Raw genomic sequence first — 20,866 nt, 5'->3', positions numbered from 1 at the left:
TTCTGGTTAACAGTCAAGTGCCTTGGTTATTATGTTACCAGAGCTCTTACCATGTATCTTAGTAAACAGGATATTGTTCTCCTCTATTCACTAATTGGCAGCATTTGTGCACTCACCATCTATCTCCTGATGGGTGTGATACAGAATGAGAGTGGCTGCACAGATCTCTGTTACCTGCTTGTGAAAAGCAATTAAGGGTGAATCAGGCTCTTGGTGGTGGTTGGTCATCATTGGCCAGTTGGTGCAGAAAGAAGTGGTGGCTCTCACTCAGTAAGTGGAGCTGCAGGAGGTGTGGTTGTGGGTGAATCATATAGGCATGGTTGGTATCTGCCACTCAGTTAGACAAAAACAGCAATTAAGAAACCATCAAAAAACTAAAAGCAAGATGACAGAAAACACACACCACACAAACACACAGGAACAAGCACCAAAAGGTGAAAAAAAAGAGAAAAAGAGAGAGAGAGAGAGAGAGAGAGAGAGAGGAAAGGCAATAAATGAGAGAAAATATTTAAATAAATACTTTAAAAAAAGCTAAAGGAAATATAATAGAAAAAGGGGGGAAAAACTACAAACCCGGTGAGGGGGGAATAAGAGTAAAGTGTTAGAGTAGGAGAATAATGTAAAAAAAAAAAATGGGAAAAATGCAAAAAGAAAAACAAGGAATGGGGAGAACCCCAAGAAAGAAAAAGATGAGAACCAGGAAAAGGAAAGAGAGTAAAAGCCAAAAACTAGAACCTAGGAAGGGAAGAAGCAAGAATAATAATAAAAAATATTAAAAAAATAAAAATAAAAAATAAAATGAAATCTGAGTGGAGTGGGGAGGGCACCCAGGTTCCATCAGAGCATACAGACTGGGATGGAATTCCTGCTGGCCCAGAAGGTATGTGGGAATGAATGATGGCCACACTTCTGTCCATCCAAGAGGGTGTGAGGTTTAAGAGTAACAAGGAGAATACCACATTTTTCTAGTCCTCTGTCAGGTATGTCCTTGCAGTCCCTGGCAAGTGGAACTTATTCTCAGATCCCTGGAATCTGAGAGAACTTTGTTGCTTTAAATATCCAAAATGGTCCACAGCCTTGTAAACATTCCAAATGACTGTGCCCTCCGGACAACCAAAAGTCCAGCGCTCAACTCGTCTCCCTCTTCGCTGCGTCCCCTGTTATTCACCTGTCACCAGTGCAGTCCTCCATACAGACCTGGCTAGCAGGGCTGATTTCTAAGTTAATTCTTAGGTCCTTCCACCACTTGACAATATCCAAGCCATCCATGCCATCAGCATCGCTGACAGCCCGCAGCTCCACATGTCTTATTTTTGTTGTTTTCATGCAGGTTCTTCTACTAGTTAGAGTTTAGTCCACTTCTGTATCCTTCCTCCCAAAGCTTAGGGCTCCAGGATTATCTTCTGTATCTGTGTTAATTGGTTCCTCTTTTCTTTGTTGAAGAGAGTCTGTGTGGTTTGCTTATTCTGCCATTTTACTGGAACTTTCAGTGTTAGTTAACTTTTATAATCCAGTCTATCAGTCTCTCTTTGCTTCAGAGAAGCAATACAGGATGGTGGTTAAGAACATAGTGTCCAGAATCTTTGAATTCCAGTGCTGTCACTAACTAGCTCTGTGACTTTGAGTAAGTCAGTTAAGCTCTATGTTTCTTGTTGTTGTTATTGTTTTTGTTTTGTTTCATCATCTATAAAATAGATGTATTGATACTAATTACTTTATTGCATTATTCTGAGAATTAAACTAGTTGATTTTATATAAAATCCCTTATGGTAATATTGGTACACAATCTATGCAAATATTATCTATTATGATTATATTTAGCATATGTTGTTGTTGTTATGTGCTCCACTTGTCTACCAATCACTCCACGGCACCTAACCAATTAAAAAAAAAAAAAAAATTCTTTTTGATTTAGTACTATTCATACTCTTTGAGTTGAATGCTTGTTGTTATTAGGTGCTGTTGAGTCGGACCTGACTCATAGTGACCCCTTCTTAGGTTTCTGAGGCAGTATCACTATGGAAGTAGATTCCTCAACCTTCCTTCTGAGGAGTGGCTGGTGGGTTTGAATTGCCAGTCTTCTGATTAGCAGTCAGGTGCCTTAGGAACTATGCTACTATAGCTCCTAGAAGATATCAAATAATAAAGATTTAAAATGGGGGCCGTTATGGGTTGGAATCAGCTTGATGGTGTTGTTGTTGTTGTTGTTTGCTGTCGAGTCGGCCCCGACTCATAGCGACCCCTCCTTGGGTTTCCGAGGCAGTATCACTACGGAAGTAGGATTGCCCAACCCTCCTTCCGAGGAGTGGCTGGTATTTAGCATATAGAGCACTCATTTATTTTTAAATCCAGTTCAGCTATGTGCTAAAATAATTTTTCAACCCTTTATGTGCACCTAATTGTAGCTATGTTCTTGAAATTCTTTACCAACATTTCACTCTTCCAGAAATTTAAAACTTGTCTTTTCCAATTTTGACACTCTCTCTCCTCACTGCTGTCCTTTATATAAATATGTTTTTGTTCATCAAAAACTACAGTAAGGTTACACCATCTTGAGCGAGAAGTCCAATTTATTTTGGGTACTAGCAAGTGCTTGCTAAAGAATAATATTTTCCTGAGTTTTGAAAAATGCAGATGTCTGAAAAGAAAAACTAAGAATAAAATGAATTAGAGTAGGAAGAAAGAATGGTGAATATGAATAATTTACTAATATCAGAAGATTTTATTGAAGAAAAACTTAGGTCAATTTATGATGTAGGGTAAGAATAAATTAAAGAATTTATTTTGGACCATTCTAGATTCAGTACTTAAATAAGTACACAAATGAAGAGCTGACCAATTTGTAGTTCTTGTCTCTGGATGAGCATCATCTGTTCCCTCCCTATTGCTAGGAAAAGTCATGTTCAGTTCTCTTCACTCAGTAAAGGACAGATATTATATGAACTTGATGCTAGAAAATCCATCTAGCTTCTTCCATTTCATTTATACGCACTCACTGTTGTTGTTGTTGTTATGTACCATCGAGTCAGACCTGACTCATAGCGACCTCTCTTTGGGTTTCCAAGGTGGTATCACTACGGAAGTAGATTGCCCAGCCTTCCTTCTGAGGAGTGGCTGGTGGGTTTTAATCGCCAGCATTCTGGTTAGCAGTCAAGTGCCTTAGGCACTATGCTACCAGAGCTCCCATACCCCTCATTAGTTTATTGAAATGCTATTCTATAAAAGAGAACTCAAAAGACACAGTAATTTTGGTTTCATTTTTATTGAGATATAAAAAAGTTAAATAAGAATGCTGTACTTGGCAAAAGTGCTTCCTGAAGTTGATTAGAAAAAAAGTGGATGAGGCCCTGGCACCAGATTTCAGCAGGAGCAAGGTTGGGGTATTAACAGAGTTTGGTGGACTTTGTAGACTCCTCTGGTTTCTTCTGTCTTCCAGTTCTTGGTAAAGAATATCCCTTGTAGCTCATCTTAACAGAAAATATTCTAGAAAGAGAACTCTGGACATACTAGTTCAGTTTAGACAAGACAACAAATCAAAAAGCCATCACACACAAGTATCCTGAGCTTCCAAGAGCAGTCGTGGTTCTTTCTGACTGATGAAAGACAATTTTCAAAAAAAGAAAAAAAAAAAAAAAAAAAGGTGGGGATGCCTGTGATTCCTGCAGAAGGGAGAAAGAACTGAAGGTCAAGATAATTGTACTTTGTAATCTTCAACCCATCCTTCATCATAATTCTTCTCTTCTATGTGCTCTTGCCAATTTCATGATATTCCTATTTCTATCCTCGAGCCCTATAGTTTATTCACCAAAATAATAAGGAGCTCTGGTAGCATAGTGCCTAAGGCATTTGACTGCTAACCAGAAGGCTGGCTGTTCAAACCCACCAGCCACTTCTCAGATGGAAGGTTGGGCAATCTACTTCTGTAAAGATTTACTCCCTCAGAAACCCAATGGGGATCACTATGAGTCAGAATTTACTCGATATCAGTAAGGTTTTTTTTTTTTTTTTTTTACTAAACCTTAAGTTATACTAAGTTGTATTTTCTCACTTCTCTGTTCAAAACATTTTAGTGGTTTCCTATCTCACTCAAAACAGAAATGTCAAAAGATCACTAAAGCCCATGCATATTGGCTTCTCTACAATTTTTGAAATGTGTCTCCTATCATGCTCCCATTCTAATCCTCCTACCACACTGTAATCCAGCTGTTCTTTAAACATACTTCCTCATGACATTCATAGTTCCTATTCCTTGTGCTGAGACACTTTTCCAGTCTAGGACACAAGGTTCCCTCTCTCACTTTGTCCAAGTCTTTGTTCTAATTTCATTTTTTCAAAAAAGCCTTACCTGAAAAATCAGTCTATAGCAGTAAAAAACTCAGTGTCTCCTCATTCTCCATTATTTTTCTTCTTAGGTCTTCTCATTCTCTAACATATATTTACTTGTCTCTGTACTTAGGGTCTGCCTCTATTTACTCAAACTCACTAGCATCAAGTTGATTCTACTCATAACAACCCCTCCTTGGGTTTTGAGGTGATATCTCTATGGAAGTAGATTGCCCAACTTTCCCTCTAAGGAGTGGTTGGTGGGTTTGAACCCCCAGCCTTCTGGTTAGCAGTCAAATGCCTTAGGCACTATAAGATTTCTGAGAGCAAGAACTCCATTTACTTTATTTATTAGTATATTCTAAGCATCAAGAGCAGAAGCTGACACATGTTAAATATTTAGTTAAATAAACAACTCAATATCCATATGTGGTAGTATAGAACTAATTAGATACTGAAAGCCATTTTTCTGAGTTATCTATGCAATTGTGTTATTGGTGTCGGTAACCTGGAGTAAGAGATGATCTGGGTAAGTATAATTTGAAGTGTATTTCTGAGAGTGAGAATACCAATACACTTATAATGTGATATACAACAGTTATGAATAAAGTAATTGTTGACTCTCTCTTAAATGGAAATATTTGAAAATATTATAACCTAAAAATGTTTAAATGTTAATATGAATGCTTGAAGGAGTTTTTAAAATAGTAATAGTAATTGAAGGTCTGAGAAAAGACTAAGTGGTCTGGGATCTACATTGGTAGAATAGTCAGAACCAGAGACTGAATCACCATAAAGCTCACAATCCTGGATGTGATTTACACTGTCTGAAGATGGTTGTTGTTTTTGTTTGTTGTTATGTGCCTTCGAGTCGGCCCCAACTGATAGCGACCCCTCCTGGGGTTTCCGAGGCAGTATCACTACAGAAGTAGGATTGCCCAACCTTCCTTCCTAGGAGTGGCTGGTGGGTTTGAACAGCCAGCCTTCTGGTTAGCAGTCAAGTGCTTTAGCCACTATGCTACCAGAGCTCCTAATATGGTAGCTCAATGCTTGTAATGTGGTATCCTTTATCCATGGTATCCTTTATCCATGCACTCAGAGAGCCATAGTAGTGATTTCTCCATGGTCAGCTCCTCCAGTTTTTCCAAGATCTAATGGAATGTTTTGTAACTCAGTGTGTGTCAATGCTTATGGATATTTGTATGTGTGTGTGTGGGGGGGTAGGTGTGTGTGTATGAATGAGAGAGAAAGAGGGAGAGGAAGAAGAAGAAAGAGAGTGAAAGCAGAAAAAGTATTAATGGAAGCAGGGCTACATTTCCATTATAGTAAATGCTACTCTCTGTTCTTCATTGTTAATCCCTCCCAGACTTGCTTTTACTTGATTTATTGATTTTAAGGATGGGAGCAGGATATATCAACAAAGAATATTAAGTTGACTATTTATTCAATCAGTTATCATTGGTCATTGGACTTCATAACCCATATTACTTTCCCATTTACTTCACTTGTCAATAAAAACTGTTGATACTTATTATTTTTAATTGCCAGGGAAGAGGTAGAAATATCTTGTCATAGAGAGCCGTTCAATAGTGGGCATCTGCGCTTTAACAGTTGGTTCTTCAAATGACCGTTGCACCTAAAAAAATAAAACAAAAACCTTCCAGATGAGACTTGCCTTTTGTGTATTGATAGAGAATATTTTGCACATCAGAGTAGAAAATGCTGGGAAGGAAGGGTGCTCCTAGGGTTGATGGTACCAAGCTCAAAGAAATTCTAATTCCTTGACGCTTCCATTCTACTCATAAAAGCAACACCCGTATCAGACTGTGCTTTTTACCTCAAAACCAACGCTTTACATGTGACCAAATGCTTCAATCTCCATTTCTCCTATTTTTTTTGTTTGTGGGAACTGGATCTCAGAGATCCCTGCTATGAATGATCCCTCAGTCCCTCGAGAATAAAATTCCAGGACTCCAGGAAGACCTGAGCAACTTTCATATTCCCCCATCAAAACACATCTTTGCAGCTCTCTACCATGTACTGATCAATGAAATCCTACTTCCCAAAATCTGCTATATTTTCAGTCAAGAGTACCCTTAAAAGTACAATATCTAATTCCTATTTACTCACCAGGACTCATTTTACAGGTACCTATTCACAGAAACCAGCCACTCCTCGGAAGGAAGATGGGGCAATCTACTTCCATAGTGATTACTGGGGCAATCTACTTCCATAGTGATACTGCCTCGGAAACCCAAGGAGGGGTCGCTATGAGTCTATGAGTCGGCACATAACAACAACAACAATTCACAGAAACATTTATAGCTATGATAAGATCTTCTCTAACCCTACCAAATGTAACATCTCTTTTTTCCCACAGCAATGCTACTGTTCCTTATGGTTTTGAGTTTAAAATCAACCAGAGTGTCCTGTGTTCTGCTACCACTCACTTTCCCTCAAAAAAAAAAAAAAAAGAAGAAGAAGAAGAACAAGATCTATTCATTCATTCATTTATTAATTTATCCTTAATATTAATTGACTTTCTAGTATGTGCCAGGCATGGTGAGCTATTGACGAAATTCCTGACTTTATAAGGCTTGCATTCTAGTCAGTAAATACAGGTAAAACAAACTAACAAAGTATGTACTCAATAGGTGACATGATGAGCTCTAGAGAAAAGTCAGGAAGGAAAGGAAGGAATCTTCCAGGTTTGGGAAGAAATATCACATCTTCTCCTTTGGACCATTACCTTCAAAGAATGTCTCTTCCCTTAATTTTCACTCACATGCCCCAAGTATTTTTGTTCATGGATCTTATAACAATCTGTATTCACATGTATGCTTGTTTAATATCCATTTCCCTCACAACATGTCAGTTCCAGGTAGGCTTATATCATGTCTGTCTCATTTCCACCTCTCTCATCAGGATAATGTCTATTACCTAGAAGGCCACTCTATATGTATTTATTGAATTAGTTAAACAATGAAAATTACTAGAAAATACTCTTCCCTTTTTCTGACTTTTAAGAACTTACAGCCCAATAACATACAAACTTGTGTTTATTATTATTTTGTTCTAGTTAGATTTGGAGCTGTGGTATATTAGCACATTCTTTTTTAAAATCAGGTTTCAAACACACAGATAACAGAGACTAGGAACCACTATACTTTTGTTTCTCTAATAGAGTTTGGCATTTTCTTTAAAGGTGAATAATAATAAATACTTCCTGAATGCATAAATGAATGAATCACTACTAAAAGAGAAGGTTACCTTTCGAAATATTTCCTCTAGGTGACAGCGCCAAGAATATTTTTGGAAACATGTGATGAGTTGTATGATGAAGAGAGAACCCTTTGTTGAATCTCTCCAAGACACATTATCTATGAAGATAAAGAGTGGTAAGTCTTGGGTATACCTTCATTTTTTTATTTACTTATTTAAGTGTAGCTTGGGAATTTTCTTCACAGTTAGTTTAAGGGAAGCACTTATAACCTTACATTAACTCATTTTCTCATAGACAGGAAAAATAAAAAATCTGGCAGAGATTGAACTAGAAAGGCAGTTTGTCAGTAGCACAGGAGATTGCCTTGTGAGTGTATTGTGATTGTTTTGGCTACCTCTCTATTATCTGCCTTACGTTAATCACTGGCTTTGAAAAGACACTTGAGAGATAACTAGAATTTTTTACACAGTAAAGAACAGAAACTCAAGTAACTTCTCCATATTCACACAGCGAGTGTGCAACAAAAATAGTTTCCTAGGTCCAATGTTGTTTCCAGATTTCGCCATGCTGCCTTTCACAGTATAATAGGAAAATATAGACAAATATCCCTTTAAGAATTTTTAACTTCACATCACAGAGAAAGGAATGTAAAATATATTAACAGGGCTCAAAATTTCTCTCAGATTATTCCTATAGGGGAACCATCTTTATTTTCTAGAATCATTGAGAGGTAGCCTCCGATCCACAAATCCCCATCTGCAACCAAGTCACATACGTGGTGTTGAGGAGCAGAAAGCAATGAAATCCTTCTCCACGTGGGCCTTGTGAATAGCATCCTCCTCCAGGTTCTCAGGTGACTCTGAAGAGCTGTCTGATAAGACTGATGGAGAATCACTGACCCACAACTCTCCACGGTTTGCTGTAGAGACATGAACTATTTATACTCTGCTGTCTCCCCCAGTATTACTATCACAATCGCTCATCTCAGTTTTTGCAAAAGTTTTTTCTTACTAGTTTCACATACACACACACACACACACACGTGTGCACACACACACCATTCTGTCTTCTTTTTTAGTGTCTTGAGAAAAGTGTCAATAAGTAGTGATAATCTCATAAGACCAGAATAACTTATTTATCAAAAGAATGAAGGGGTTACAATTTTGACTGCATAATGTCGGAACAATGAACAGTTTTTAACTAAATTATTTCTGCTTTGTTGTGTATTTGTATATTTTCCCAAACAGTTCACAATAGCCAGCAGTCAAAAAAAAAAAAAAAAAAAGACTATAATCTCCCTAAACCCCTTATCTCCCAATTCTTTTCCCTTTCAATAATGTATGAGAAAAAAACATTCTGCTAGTACATAATGGCCCTACTTTTAAATAAATTCTCTCAGGCCAGAAATGTCAAAATATGTGTAAAACATTTATAAATAAAGTTGTCATGAAAAGTATTCCACTTCAAGGCTTGCTTATTTTTGTTAAATGTTAATTTTGACGTACTGGTGAACTTCTTTACCACTTAACAAGGATTAAGTTGTATAGATACTTTTCAACAAACCAGAAAAATTCTCATGATGCCAGCCCTCTAGATAGGGGTTTTTAATAACTCAATTTAATTTAATTATACTGGATGGAGCTTAAGATTGGCTTCCTTAGATCTGAAATATGCATCACAATCTTCTGCAAACTCCTTCTTGACCTTTGGGTTTTCTATCTCACGACTCACCACCTCTGCATGCCTGGACAATGATGACCTTGGGTTTGTCCTTTAGACTGAGGCAGTTGCGATTGTTGAAAATTCGGAAGATGGTGTCGTAAGGTAACACGTCTGGTTGTTGTTCACTGTGCATAGTTCCACATATTCCTTCTAGAATGCCATGAGACATGAGCACCAAGAATGTGCTGTCTGAGGACTTGTGTTCTGGGAGGGCAGCAAATGCCTGTAGTACTGACTGCATCTCCTAAAAAGGACCAACAAGTTTTATGTAATTGTACAAACATTGGCATTTATCTAACCTCTTAAACTTACTATGAGCATTACAAGAAACATATGTATAATCCCTGTCACACATAGTAATTACTCAGTGATGATAGTTGTACTTTGTACTGTATTTATTTCTATAACAGGACAGTGTGTTCTGATTTTTTGCTCCTGCTGAAATACTATAAACTGTCCACTTGATACATTTTAACTAACCAATTGGCATTGAGTCGATTCTGAGTCATAGCAATTCCATATGTGTCAAATTAAAGCTGTGCTCCCATGTGTGTCAGAGTAGAACTGTGTGCCATTGGGTTTTCATTGACTGATTTTTTGGAAGAAGGATGGCAGGTCTTTCTTCTGGGGCATCCCTGGGTGGGTATGTACCTCCAAACTTTCAGTCAGCAGATGAGTACTTAACAATTTTTACCACCCAGGGGCCTTTGGATATATTTTACTTGAACTTATTGCCACTTTCCTTTCCATCTCCATTTCTTCCCCTTGTTATCCAACAAGAGTTTTATATCATAAACACACCATACTACGTTCCTCTAAAAGCCTTTCTCACCGTGCTTAGAATAAAACTTCTAGCCTCATTGTTCTCTCCCCTCCCATCATGTTCCTTCTCCGAAGGACTCCAGTCACACTGGTCTTTTGGCTGTGCCCTTCATGTGCCAATTTCACCTTCCATTCAGATCTTTCACCTGTAGAGCCCCTTCTTGGATCTGCACTTCAATCATATCTTTCCGGAGCTGTTTCTTTCCTGGCAGTTATGACTGGGCTCATATGTGATCTACTCAAAGAGGCTTTTTGGTCATAACATCACACATCACTCTCATGCTTTGTTTTCCTTTCTCCCTCTCTTTTCTGTCACGTTTCCTTTTTTATGTTTTCTTTTTACTCACCACTTTCTGAAATTGTCTGTTTGCTTTACATTTTTATTGCCTCTTTTACTAGAACATGAGACTAATGACTAGCTAGAAACTTCCTGTCTCACTTAGAGAATGACCTGACACAAGAGGCAGGACTCGTCTCACTTTGGAGCCAGGAATAGTGTAGGCATGCACATCAAGCACTTCTATTCAATTGTATGGAATTGAGAATATTTGGAGCTAAAAATAAAGTTGATTTCAACTATTTGATACCTTCATTTTACACACACAAACAAATGTGTCCTGCGGTTGTTAAAGTGTTTGCCTATAGTTAGAAAGATAATTTGTTAAAAGGAAATGAGTGTTGATTATGAATGTGTTTGGGTGACTGAAGGGTCCTTACCAAGGCTGTGAGCTGTTTTTTCACATCCACACTATAGCCCAGGTCCTCAAGTAACCTCTTCATGCCTTCAATGTCAAGGTTGGCCCCATTCCTCAGAGGAAGATGCTGAAACTCTATATTGCATATAATAAGAGCCAGACGAGTGCGAGTACAGTCCTTCTCTTTGATTGGATAGATCTGCAGGAATGGATATTCTGTGAATTTGGCTTACTTGAGTCTCTTTTAAATTTCCATAGAGTAATCAGTGTTGATTTATAAAGAACTCATATAACTGTCTTCTCTCATAACCTCTACCAAAAGACATTGCTTTCCTCTCACTTTGCAGTGGATTAGGTTGACAATAGAAGGTGTTAGGAAGTGAAATAATTTTCAAGAGCCCAAAGCAGGAACCAGGACATGTCTGGGATGGTTACTTAAACAAGCTTGATGAAATTAGGATAATTATTATCTTCCCCTTCTCTTCACTACTTTCCACTTACTCTAATAGTTCTTGTCAATCAAGATTTAGATCAAATTTCATACAAACTTGGAGACATTTCCTATTGGTTCCAGCCAAGAACAAATTCATGAAAATCTTTTACTCTGGTAACATTCCTGTTCTGGTACTGTTTTTTAACACATCAATTTATAATACTTTGTCAGCTTGAATTTTATATATATTTTTCAAAATGCTTCATGTCCAATGTCTACAATTTTCAGCTAGAATACAAAGAATTACTGGTCAGCTACGGTATTTCATAAATATTTTGATTCCTAGACTACAGCTAAATTGCCATAAATACCAAGAAGATATAAACAACAATGAAAAAATGGACAAAGAGAAGGATCTGCACTTTATCATGGGGTTGAAAGGGAATTGGAATCAGGGCAAGAACAGGTGATCTCCATTTTACTCAAAGTTCCTATAAAAAAGATTGTTATTGCCCCTGAGATCTAGTGTTTTAAGAAATTGTTCATTTAGAAGAAGTAACTCTCTCGCTCTCTTGCTCTCTCTCTTTCTCTCGCCCTCTCGCTCTCTCTCTCTCTCTCTTTCAAGAAGAAAGCACAGCACCTCTCCAGCCTTTTCTTTGTTCAGTCTCAGGAATTCTTCATGAGGACAAAGCTTGAGCGTGTCAGTGAATTCTGCTGACTCCTCTGGTCCAGCCTTGATTTCTGGAGGATCTGCAAGATACATCACAAAGTAAAAGCTATGACCTCTGGCTCAGTCCCCAGTTATTACCAAAGTAGTTGACAGAGAAAGGAATTTATGGGAAGAGGATTTTTTAACATGTAGGGGTTATAGTTAAGAGGGGAGAAGTCCTTGGGAGAGAACAGATTTGTCCAAAAATGTCATAATATGTTTTAATAGCTCTGAGGGAAACCCTTGGATGATTTGAGGTCAAATTTGAGCCTGTTGAGCTTTCCTTAATCAGAAAACACATTGTGATTTTCCAAAGGTTTTACTGGAGTTCTCATTCATGTTGACTCTATTGTCTTTGGCAAGATTGAATAAGTACTTATCAAGTGGTATACATTAGAAATATTATGTGAGCTACATGTGCAATTTAGAATTTTCTGATATTCACATTAGAAAAATAGAAATAGGTAAAATTAATATTAATAATTTATTTTTATATAACATATCTGAAACAGTATAATTTCAACATGTGGTTCTAGTTACAATTTAAACACTTAATAACCCTATGTTTAATAGCCACATTTGGCTAGTGCTTACCATATTCAATTGATATAGCATTTCATTTGGAGTGATAGTCCCCTTCCACCTACAATATATGTAAACACATGAACACACAAAAACAAACAAAGACACTTCCAAGAATCTTAAATTGCATACCATCTAGGTATGATCATGAAATAATCTCAGTCTAAAAAGTTAACCATTCAGGGATAAAAAGCTTCAAATATTCCCCACCAAATTGTTTAGCCAGGTGTTTAAAGGAGAAATACTATCTAGTAACTATAGTGCTATAGCTAGGATGAAAGGGGCTATTTTTATTAGAAATCCTGACTTGTTTTGGATGTCCTTGTCTCCAAATTGCCATACAACTAACACTAAAATTTCCAACCCATGTTTGAGAAGGTGAAGAAATAACTCAGGCTATCGGAGAAGTTTGATTTTGAGTCATTCTGGACTATCCCCCAGAGAAACAGAGTATGATTCAATACCACTTGGCCCTATCTGAGATTGTGCAAGAGGCTGGGAAAGCCCAAATCTTCTGAATGAGGAAGGAAAAGATTCAAAAGCACAAGATAGAAGTTTATCAACTTTTAATATAATGAGGTTTCTGTCCAGAAATAAACATTTATATTCAGTTACATGAGCCAAGCAAATAATATCTTGATTTGATTTGATTTATATGAGGAAAGTAATATTAAACTGTATAAATGTTTCATGGCAAAAGGAGAAAATATTGAAGTAGTCACGGATTTCATTTTACTTTAATCCACAATCAATGCCCATGGAAACAGCAGTCAAGAAATCAAATGACATATTGAATTGGACAAGTGTGCTGCAAACAACTTTTTTAAAGCATTAAAAACAAAGATATCACCTTGAGGGCTATCATGAGCCTGACCTAAACCATGATCTTTTCAATAGCCTCATATACATATGAAAGCTGAACAATGAATGAGGAAAGACCAAAGAAGAATTCATACCTTCGAATTATGGTGTTGGCAAAGAATATTAAATATGCCATTGAATGTAAGAAGAATGAACAAATATTTCTTGGAAGAAGTGCAATCAAAATGTTCCTTAGAAGCAAAGGTGGCGAGACTTCACTCTATGTATAAGGCAGATGATTCAAACCCACCAGCCACTCCTCGGAAGGAAGATTGGGCAATCTACTTCTGTAGAAATATCTCCTCAGAAACCCAAGGAGGGGATCGGTTGGAACAGATGTGACAGCAATGAGTTTGGAGTTTTTTATTTTATTAATTCATTTTTCATTAGTATATGTATATTTATAAATGTCTTTCTGAAAAGTATGGGCCCAATTCTGGATAGAAGCAAGTTCCAGGATTCAAGTATAAGGTTACCAAACCTTATTAACATTTCTAACTTTTGATGGGTTAAAAAAATAGCATATGCTCTCTCTTCTTAGTCTAGAAAATTCTGCCCTTGTAAAGACCTCCTGAGTCCTGAGATATTCCCTGTTATTGTTGTTGTTATTTGCCGTTGAATTGGACCCGACTCATAGTGACCCCTCCTGGGGTTTCTGAGGCGGTATCACTATGGAAGTAGATTGCCAAACTTCCTTCAGAGGAATTGCTGGTGGGATTGAACCATCAGCCTTCTGGTTAGTAGTCAAGTACCTTAGCATTATTTCCTCATCAAAGCCTTTCTCAGGTAGCAGTTTATTTACAAGATTGTAGAATTATCTAGCTTAATAAATGTCACCTCTTGCACATTCACTGTGTGGTCAGGTATGGAGAGATACAGGGTTTTCAAGTAAAAATGGTAATTAGATGGGGGTTCTGTTTTATATCCAATAATAAAATTAACTGAAAACTGATTCTTCATCACAGTGTAAGAAATATTATACTTCAGTGCACTGCCCAAAGTGACTTCTCATTAGCGTGATAATATGGCAGAAAGAAATGAAAGAATTAGAAAGTTCAGGTACAGAATTTAATTTCTAAGTTTTATCTGATATGAAAATCTCAGGAAGATGATAAAATCAGAAACTGGCCATTGGCTTAATTTTAGAATTCTGTTAGGAATTTGAATGATTACCTCTCTAACTAAATGATAACAATGTGTGAAACATAGTATGTGCATATGTGAGTCTTTGTAAGTAAAACAAAGATATAAATAGCTTGGATTCTTCCTGTTCCTCATTTCATGCCCTCAATACTATGAGGAGCCCTCAGAACTAAATCTAGGTCCAAAGCCTGGCCAGGGCCTTTACATATTCTAATAGCCCCAGTTCAGCCAGCTTCCTGGCCTAAAAAAATAATAATAATAACACTGCCATCAGGTCAATTCTGACTCATAGTGACCCCCATTGGGTTTTGGAAGCAGTAAATCTATACAGAAGTAGATTGCCCAGTCTTGCTTCTGCAGAGTGGCTGGTGGGTTTGAACCACCAACCTTCTGATTAGCAGTCAGGTATCTTAGGCACTGTGCTACCAGAGCTCCTTGGTTCCTTGCCTATTGGGTTCAAATTGTACTCAAGTTGTGGTGGGATCATTTGTAGGCCTCAAGCACTGATGGAGCTCAGGGAGCTATTAGACCTCTGCTGAGAGAGTCTATACCTGTGTGCCTATGAGAGGCTCTAATTGTTGTTGTTATGTGCCATTGAGTCGGACCTGACTCATAGCAACCCCTCCTTGGGTTTCCTAGGTGATATCAGTAAGGAAGTAGATTGCCCAGCCTTCCTTCTGAGGTGTGGCTGGTGGGTTTGAACCATCAGCCTTCTGGTTAGCAGTTAAATGCATTAGGCACTATGCTACTAGAACTTCTTTAGTGTTGGTTATTTCCATTTAGAGTTTAGTGCTCCTTGTGATCCCTGGTTTGCAAAAATCTTTCTGAAGCCTTGTTACTTTAGTTCTGATCTCCTGTTTTCTGTACTATCTCTGCCTTTTTAAACCACAATGTTCCCATTTCATCCCAGTGTTTGGAGCAAGTCCTAAACCAGTTTAGATAGTCATGAGAACTCAGGTCAGGACTCAATCACAGACATCCATCATGCTATTCCTGCTAGTGGAAATGTCCCTTCTTTGCAGAGGAGGGCTTATAGAAAAAGCTTACTTAATGTACTGAAGTGTCTAGAGTTTATATTGACTTTCATTCAGTATTGTTTACTATTATTGATAAACTCTAGTATTTCAGGGCCAAGAATTTCAAGGGAAATTTTGTAGCAAAATGAGTCTGTCACTGGTGAACTTGGACCTGAGAACACTTAGGTTCTCCAAAAAGAAAAATCAAATTCACTGTTGTCGAGTCAGATTTGACTCATAGCAACCCCTTCTTGGGTTTCCAAGGTAGTATCATTATGGAAGTAGATTGCCCAAATTCAACCTGGGCCAAATGTTTTGAAAGGTTGTACAGTTTTAGGGATTTTATAGGGATTGTCCTGATTATATTTTTATAACCCACAGAAATGAGGGAGCAATTGAAAGATCTAAATCCACATAATAATTATAACTAATAGTTATCGCCTGCATGTTTTTCATCTGTCTATTCATTATATGAGAGCTCTGGTAGCATAGTGCCTAAGGCACTTGACTGCTAACCAAAAGGCTGGTTGTTCAAACCCATCAGCCACTCCTCAGAAGGAAGATGGGGCAATCTACTTCCATAGTGATACTGCCTTTGAAACCCAAGGAGGGGTCGCTATGAGTCAGGTCCGACTCGACAGTATGTAACAACAACATTCATTGTATATTTATAGGAGCTCTGGTGACATAATGGTTAAGACATTCAGCTGCTAGCCAACAATTTGGCAGTTTGAACACAACATACACTCCATGGGAGAAAGATGTGGCAGTCTGCTGCCAGAAAGATTTGCTTCCTGGGAAACCTTCTGGGCAGTTCTACTATGTCCTCATAGGGTCACTATGAGTCAGAATTGACTCGATGGTCATGGGATCATGGGATTTTCTTTTTCTTTCTTTCTTTCTTTTTTTTGCCTTTGCTTTACTATGTGCCCAGTCCCTCTGCTGTTATTAATTGGGGGAAAATATTATGTTATAGTTTTGGTATACTTGGTGGATGAGAATTCAACTTACTGACATAGTAAATGTTTAGAAGTTGAATAGATTTGATGACGGAATAAAGTGTTCTATTTTAGATACGTTGGTTTTCTGAAGTTATGTGAATATTCAGGTGAAAATGTTGAATATCCAGTTAGAGCTTAATGCGTCTAGAGCTCATGGGGGAGTTGTGGATGAGAGCTAATGCATCAGGAATTGTCAGTATGTGCCTGGCATTACTATTACAAAGGCTTATGAGGAAGGTACTGGTACTGACTCATATCAGAGATGCTGAAGACTGATACCTAGGGAAGTTAAGAAACTTGTACAAATTCACATAGTCCCCAAGATTACATAACCTGGATTCAGGTTTCTTTATCTCTCACAAGAAAGTCTCCATGATCAGCTATTAACTACGAACATCCTAAACATAAGGACTCAGCTTCTGGATTTCCACCCACAAAAGGAAAAGAATAGTTTAATGAAAATAACATAATAATGGAAAAATGGGGGATCAGAGAAAATATGGAAGGGACCTTGGAGCCGATTGATCTTGGAAAATTTACGACACCGTTGTGTCTCATATACATAATGAACAAGTGTAAACAGATCTGGTCTTACCTTCTGTGCTGGTTGATTCTTTTTCCTTGTTAAGGAAGGTTTCAACAAGAATTTGGCCTGCCTCATGCTGTTTCTGTCGGAAGGTATCCACAAAGACCCGAACCTTGTCTTTAGGTTTGGCATCATAAAATTTTTTCTTTTCTGTGTTCTTCAATTTCAGGTAATCTTTTTCCACCACATTATCCAAAATGCTAGTCAAAAATTCTTTGCCCACGGATTCCAAAACCTTAAGTGGTTTTTTGTTGTGGTCGTCTTCTGTCAAAAATAAAAAGATTCCTTCAACTGTAGGTACAACTTTAAGAGTTCTGTCTTAAATTTGGAGACAGTTCCCTATGATATGTAATATATTTAAAAAAGTGCCTTCTAACTATTTCATGATTTCCCCAAGAATACTCTTTCATTGTAAGTGTGCTCTTTATCAAATTAATACAAGGCTGTGTTTAAATGATCCATTATCAGTTAAGATTTTCTTTGGTAGCTTATCATCTCCTATCTGTGACATTGGGCCTAATATTAACTTCCCAGCTTTTCACTGTTCTTATATTTTCCTTTCTCTTATGCATAGTCCATGATGATAATGATGATCCACATGGAATGTGTGCTGTAAAGCAACATTAATGCCCTTTTCTCTTCCTCCTCAAAATGCCCTTACAAAGATTGCATGCATTCATATATCCATTCATTGTACGCTCTGGTGGCCTAGTGCTGAATGCATTTGACTGCTAACCAGAAGGCTGGCGTTCAAACTCACTAGCTACTCCTTGGAAGGAAGGTTGGCCATTTCCTTTACGGAAGCTTGCCTGATGCTCTTAGGAGAAATGGATGGTCAGAGTTATGAACACTCAAGGCACATGACCCTCTCTGAAAGTAACTTTATCAACTATAAATGGAAATGGGAATAATAGAACCAACCTAATTGGGTAGTTTAAATATTCACTCAGAGAGCATACCTATCACATGTTAAGTGCTCAAAAATTCATTTTTGATATATTTTTTTTCAATTGTTTGTTCTATAATAATTACTGAATTAATGTTGTAGTGATCATGGAAATGGAGGAAATAATTTAAGAGACAAAATTCACTAAGACCTCATTACTGGTCCAAGGCAAATTGATATAGTGCTCTAACACATTCTATGTAGGATATCGTTCCTTCTGAGATTTTAGTTACCAATGGTCGATCGAACTTTGTTGGTTATGCTTACTGAGCCAGTAATGTGCCATTGTGTATTACCTTTATATTCTTCACATTTATTACATAATGATTTCCTGGTTCTATTCCAATCACTAGAGAGATAAGCTTGCCTGGAAATCATGGATGTGAGTTTAAATTGCCATTCTTCAGATCAGTGCTTTATTAGTACAATGAAGACGATAATAGAAAGAACAAATCCCTGCATTCTAAAAGCTGAAACAAACACTAGAAAGAATTATACAGATAAATTCCAATGAATAAAGCAATACAATAGCAAGGAACTATAAGTGAGGTGAATACAGTGAAAAAAAAATTCATATGAAACTGAAATTATGTTTTCAAAGGATTAATGGAAAATAAATAAATATATTTTCAAAAATAATAAAAAAATGTGAAAATTCTAGATTTTTTTAAAAAAGGCAAACAAGAACACAATGTGTGTTTCTGAATAAGAAAATTACATTCCTGGATACCCAGAAATTGAGAACTGAAAGCTACCGAAATAAATAGGCCACCTACATGAACACTGTCTGCAGATATTTAAAGATTACAAAACTTGGTAGTCTATCAGCCATATTAAGACTGAGCAATTCATGTTCAGGGAAAAAGCAGTTGTCTGAATTTAAATAAAAATGCAACAGATTATTCAGATATGTTAAAATATTTAGAAATCACTGATCTAGTCCAACCTCTTCCGTTTCAAATGAAGGTAATGAAGCTAGATAACTGATCACATGTTTAAATACCAGCTGCATAAAAAGCTCATGCCTCTATCTCTTAGGCACTTTTTCTCAACTTTGCTAAGAAACTACCTGAAAGCAGTGAGCAGGATAGATTGGAGGAGTTAAATTCTGGAGCTAGAAAGACAGTTAAAAAGTCATAATAGCCAATCCAAGAGTTCTTGATCTAGACTAGTAAGCAACTGGACTACAGAAAAAAAAAAAAAAAAAAAAGAGTTACTTTAAAAAGTCACTTGTAAAGTCACTTCAAAAGTATAGTTCAATACTGGAAATGGCAACAGTATGGGAATGCCAACCCTCTCGGCTCTGACACTGGGAGTAGTGTTTATGACCCAGATGACTAATCTGGAGTCAGAGGAAGCAGTGAAGATTACAGAATGCATTTGGAAATTCCAGACATGTCTGATATGCAATTAACTTCTTATGTTTTGCGTTACTCTTTCTGTCTTTACTTACCAGAAACTGAAAGAAAAGAATTACCTTCTTCTTGTCTCTGAAACACCTAGAGACCACCACCCTCAACTGTCTCTAAGGCAATGCATCCAGATTCAAGTTAACCAAATAACTAAACCCATTGCCATCAAGTGATTTCCAACTCATAGCAACCCGATAGGACAGAGTAGAACTGCCCTATAGGGGTTTAAGTCTTTTACCGAAACAGACTGTCATGTTTTCTCCCACAGAGTGGCTGGCATGTTCAAACGGCAGATCTTTTTGTTAGCAGCCAAGTGCTTAACCGCTGTGCCACCAGGGTTCCTTAGATTCAAGTTACACAGAGTTAATAAGGGAAAGAATTTAGATTGTCTGCTATTGGCTCGCTTCTTTTGTTACTTTTGCCTGACACAGAGCAATGAATGAAATATTTTCTAAGACCCAAGCCCCTGGCCCCTAGTCATAAAAGCACCCCAACTTACCTGCCATGGATAACAGCCTCAATATCCTCCTTCTTCCACAAAGAAAAACCACAGACTGGAAAGTGAAAGCAACTAGGCACTTCTTCAGTGCAAGGGGAGGGGATAAGTAATAATAGATTGTGAAACTGCTGCTCCAACTTCTAGGTTCATTGCCGGGAAGTTCCTAGTACTCAGCAAAATGATTACCAGCCCTCACTTCTAGTTCCTTCCTGAAGGTATTAAAAAATAAAAATGACAAAACACTGCCCTATATATTGGCTTTTCTGACTGTGTTTTCCTCTTTTTTCTTTTTGCTCTCTAATGCCCCCATACTTTCCTCTATCTGCCTTTCTCTTCTCCCCTGATCTCTCATCTTTTCTATCTCTGCTTACTTAAACATAACCCTGAACCAGTCAGAACTACTGAGTACCCTTTCATTCATTCAGTTACTCAAATATTTTGTTTCCTATTTTAGATTTGACAGTGATAAATGTTATCTTCCCTCCTTGTCTCTTAGTTTTCTTACTGTTTTATCAGAGAAAGGAACTCATGATTTTCTTTAAACTGTATAGGACTACCTTAAAAGTTTAATTTTCATTGAGGCTGCTGGTAAACCTACTCTTTTTCATATCTTGTGAACAGATTGATCATAGAAGGCACAGGCTGTGGTTGAAAGAATGCATGATAAAGAGGTTCAGGATGATGGAATAAGCAGACTGACTGCACAGACCCTCTTTAACAAAGAAAATGGGAACCACTAACACAGATACATAAGATAATCCTGGATCCCTGAGCTTTGAAGGGAAAGATATAGAAGTGGACTACACTCCAACTTGCATGAAAACACCAAAAAAGGAGACATGTGGAGCTGTGGGCTATGAGTGATCCTGATGGCACAGATAGCTTGGATATTG

General features: G+C 37.4%; 1 protein-coding gene across 1 annotated transcript; it reads right to left on the bottom strand.

The window, feature by feature from the left end:
- Positions 1 to 5,860: 5,860 nt before the first annotated feature.
- Positions 5,861 to 19,980, bottom strand: LOC103201355 (caspase-13-like). Its single transcript, XM_042781673.1, has 8 exons — positions 19,974 to 19,980; positions 17,126 to 17,434; positions 11,859 to 11,968; positions 10,808 to 10,984; positions 9,278 to 9,512; positions 8,322 to 8,465; positions 7,594 to 7,703; positions 5,861 to 5,959 (listed from the first exon to the last, which is right to left on the bottom strand). Exons 1-8 carry the CDS (start codon positions 19,978 to 19,980, stop codon positions 5,861 to 5,863), a joined length of 1,191 nt encoding a protein of 396 aa, XP_042637607.1.
- Positions 19,981 to 20,866: the final 886 nt, after the last annotated feature.

The sequence above is a fragment of the Orycteropus afer genome, unplaced genomic scaffold (assembly GCF_000298275.1).
Source record: "Orycteropus afer afer isolate SDZICR_OR568_19922 unplaced genomic scaffold, OryAfe1.0 scaffold00147, whole genome shotgun sequence".
Taxonomy (NCBI): domain Eukaryota; kingdom Metazoa; phylum Chordata; class Mammalia; order Tubulidentata; family Orycteropodidae; genus Orycteropus; species Orycteropus afer.
The sequence above is the reverse complement of the archived record's forward strand: the minus strand, read 5'-3'. Positions and strand labels throughout refer to the sequence as shown.

What these genes read in the sequence shown, in the direction of transcription:
- LOC103201355 (XM_042781673.1), bottom strand. An exon ending in AGAATCAACCAGCACAGAAG is followed by an intron (nt 11,969 to 17,125) that starts GTAAGACCAGAT and finishes TGTATCTTGCAG; the next exon opens with ATCCTCCAGAAATCAAGGCT. An exon ending in AAAAACAGCTCACAGCCTTG is followed by an intron (nt 9,513 to 10,807) that starts GTAAGGACCCTT and finishes GGTCCTTTTTAG; the next exon opens with GAGATGCAGTCAGTACTACA.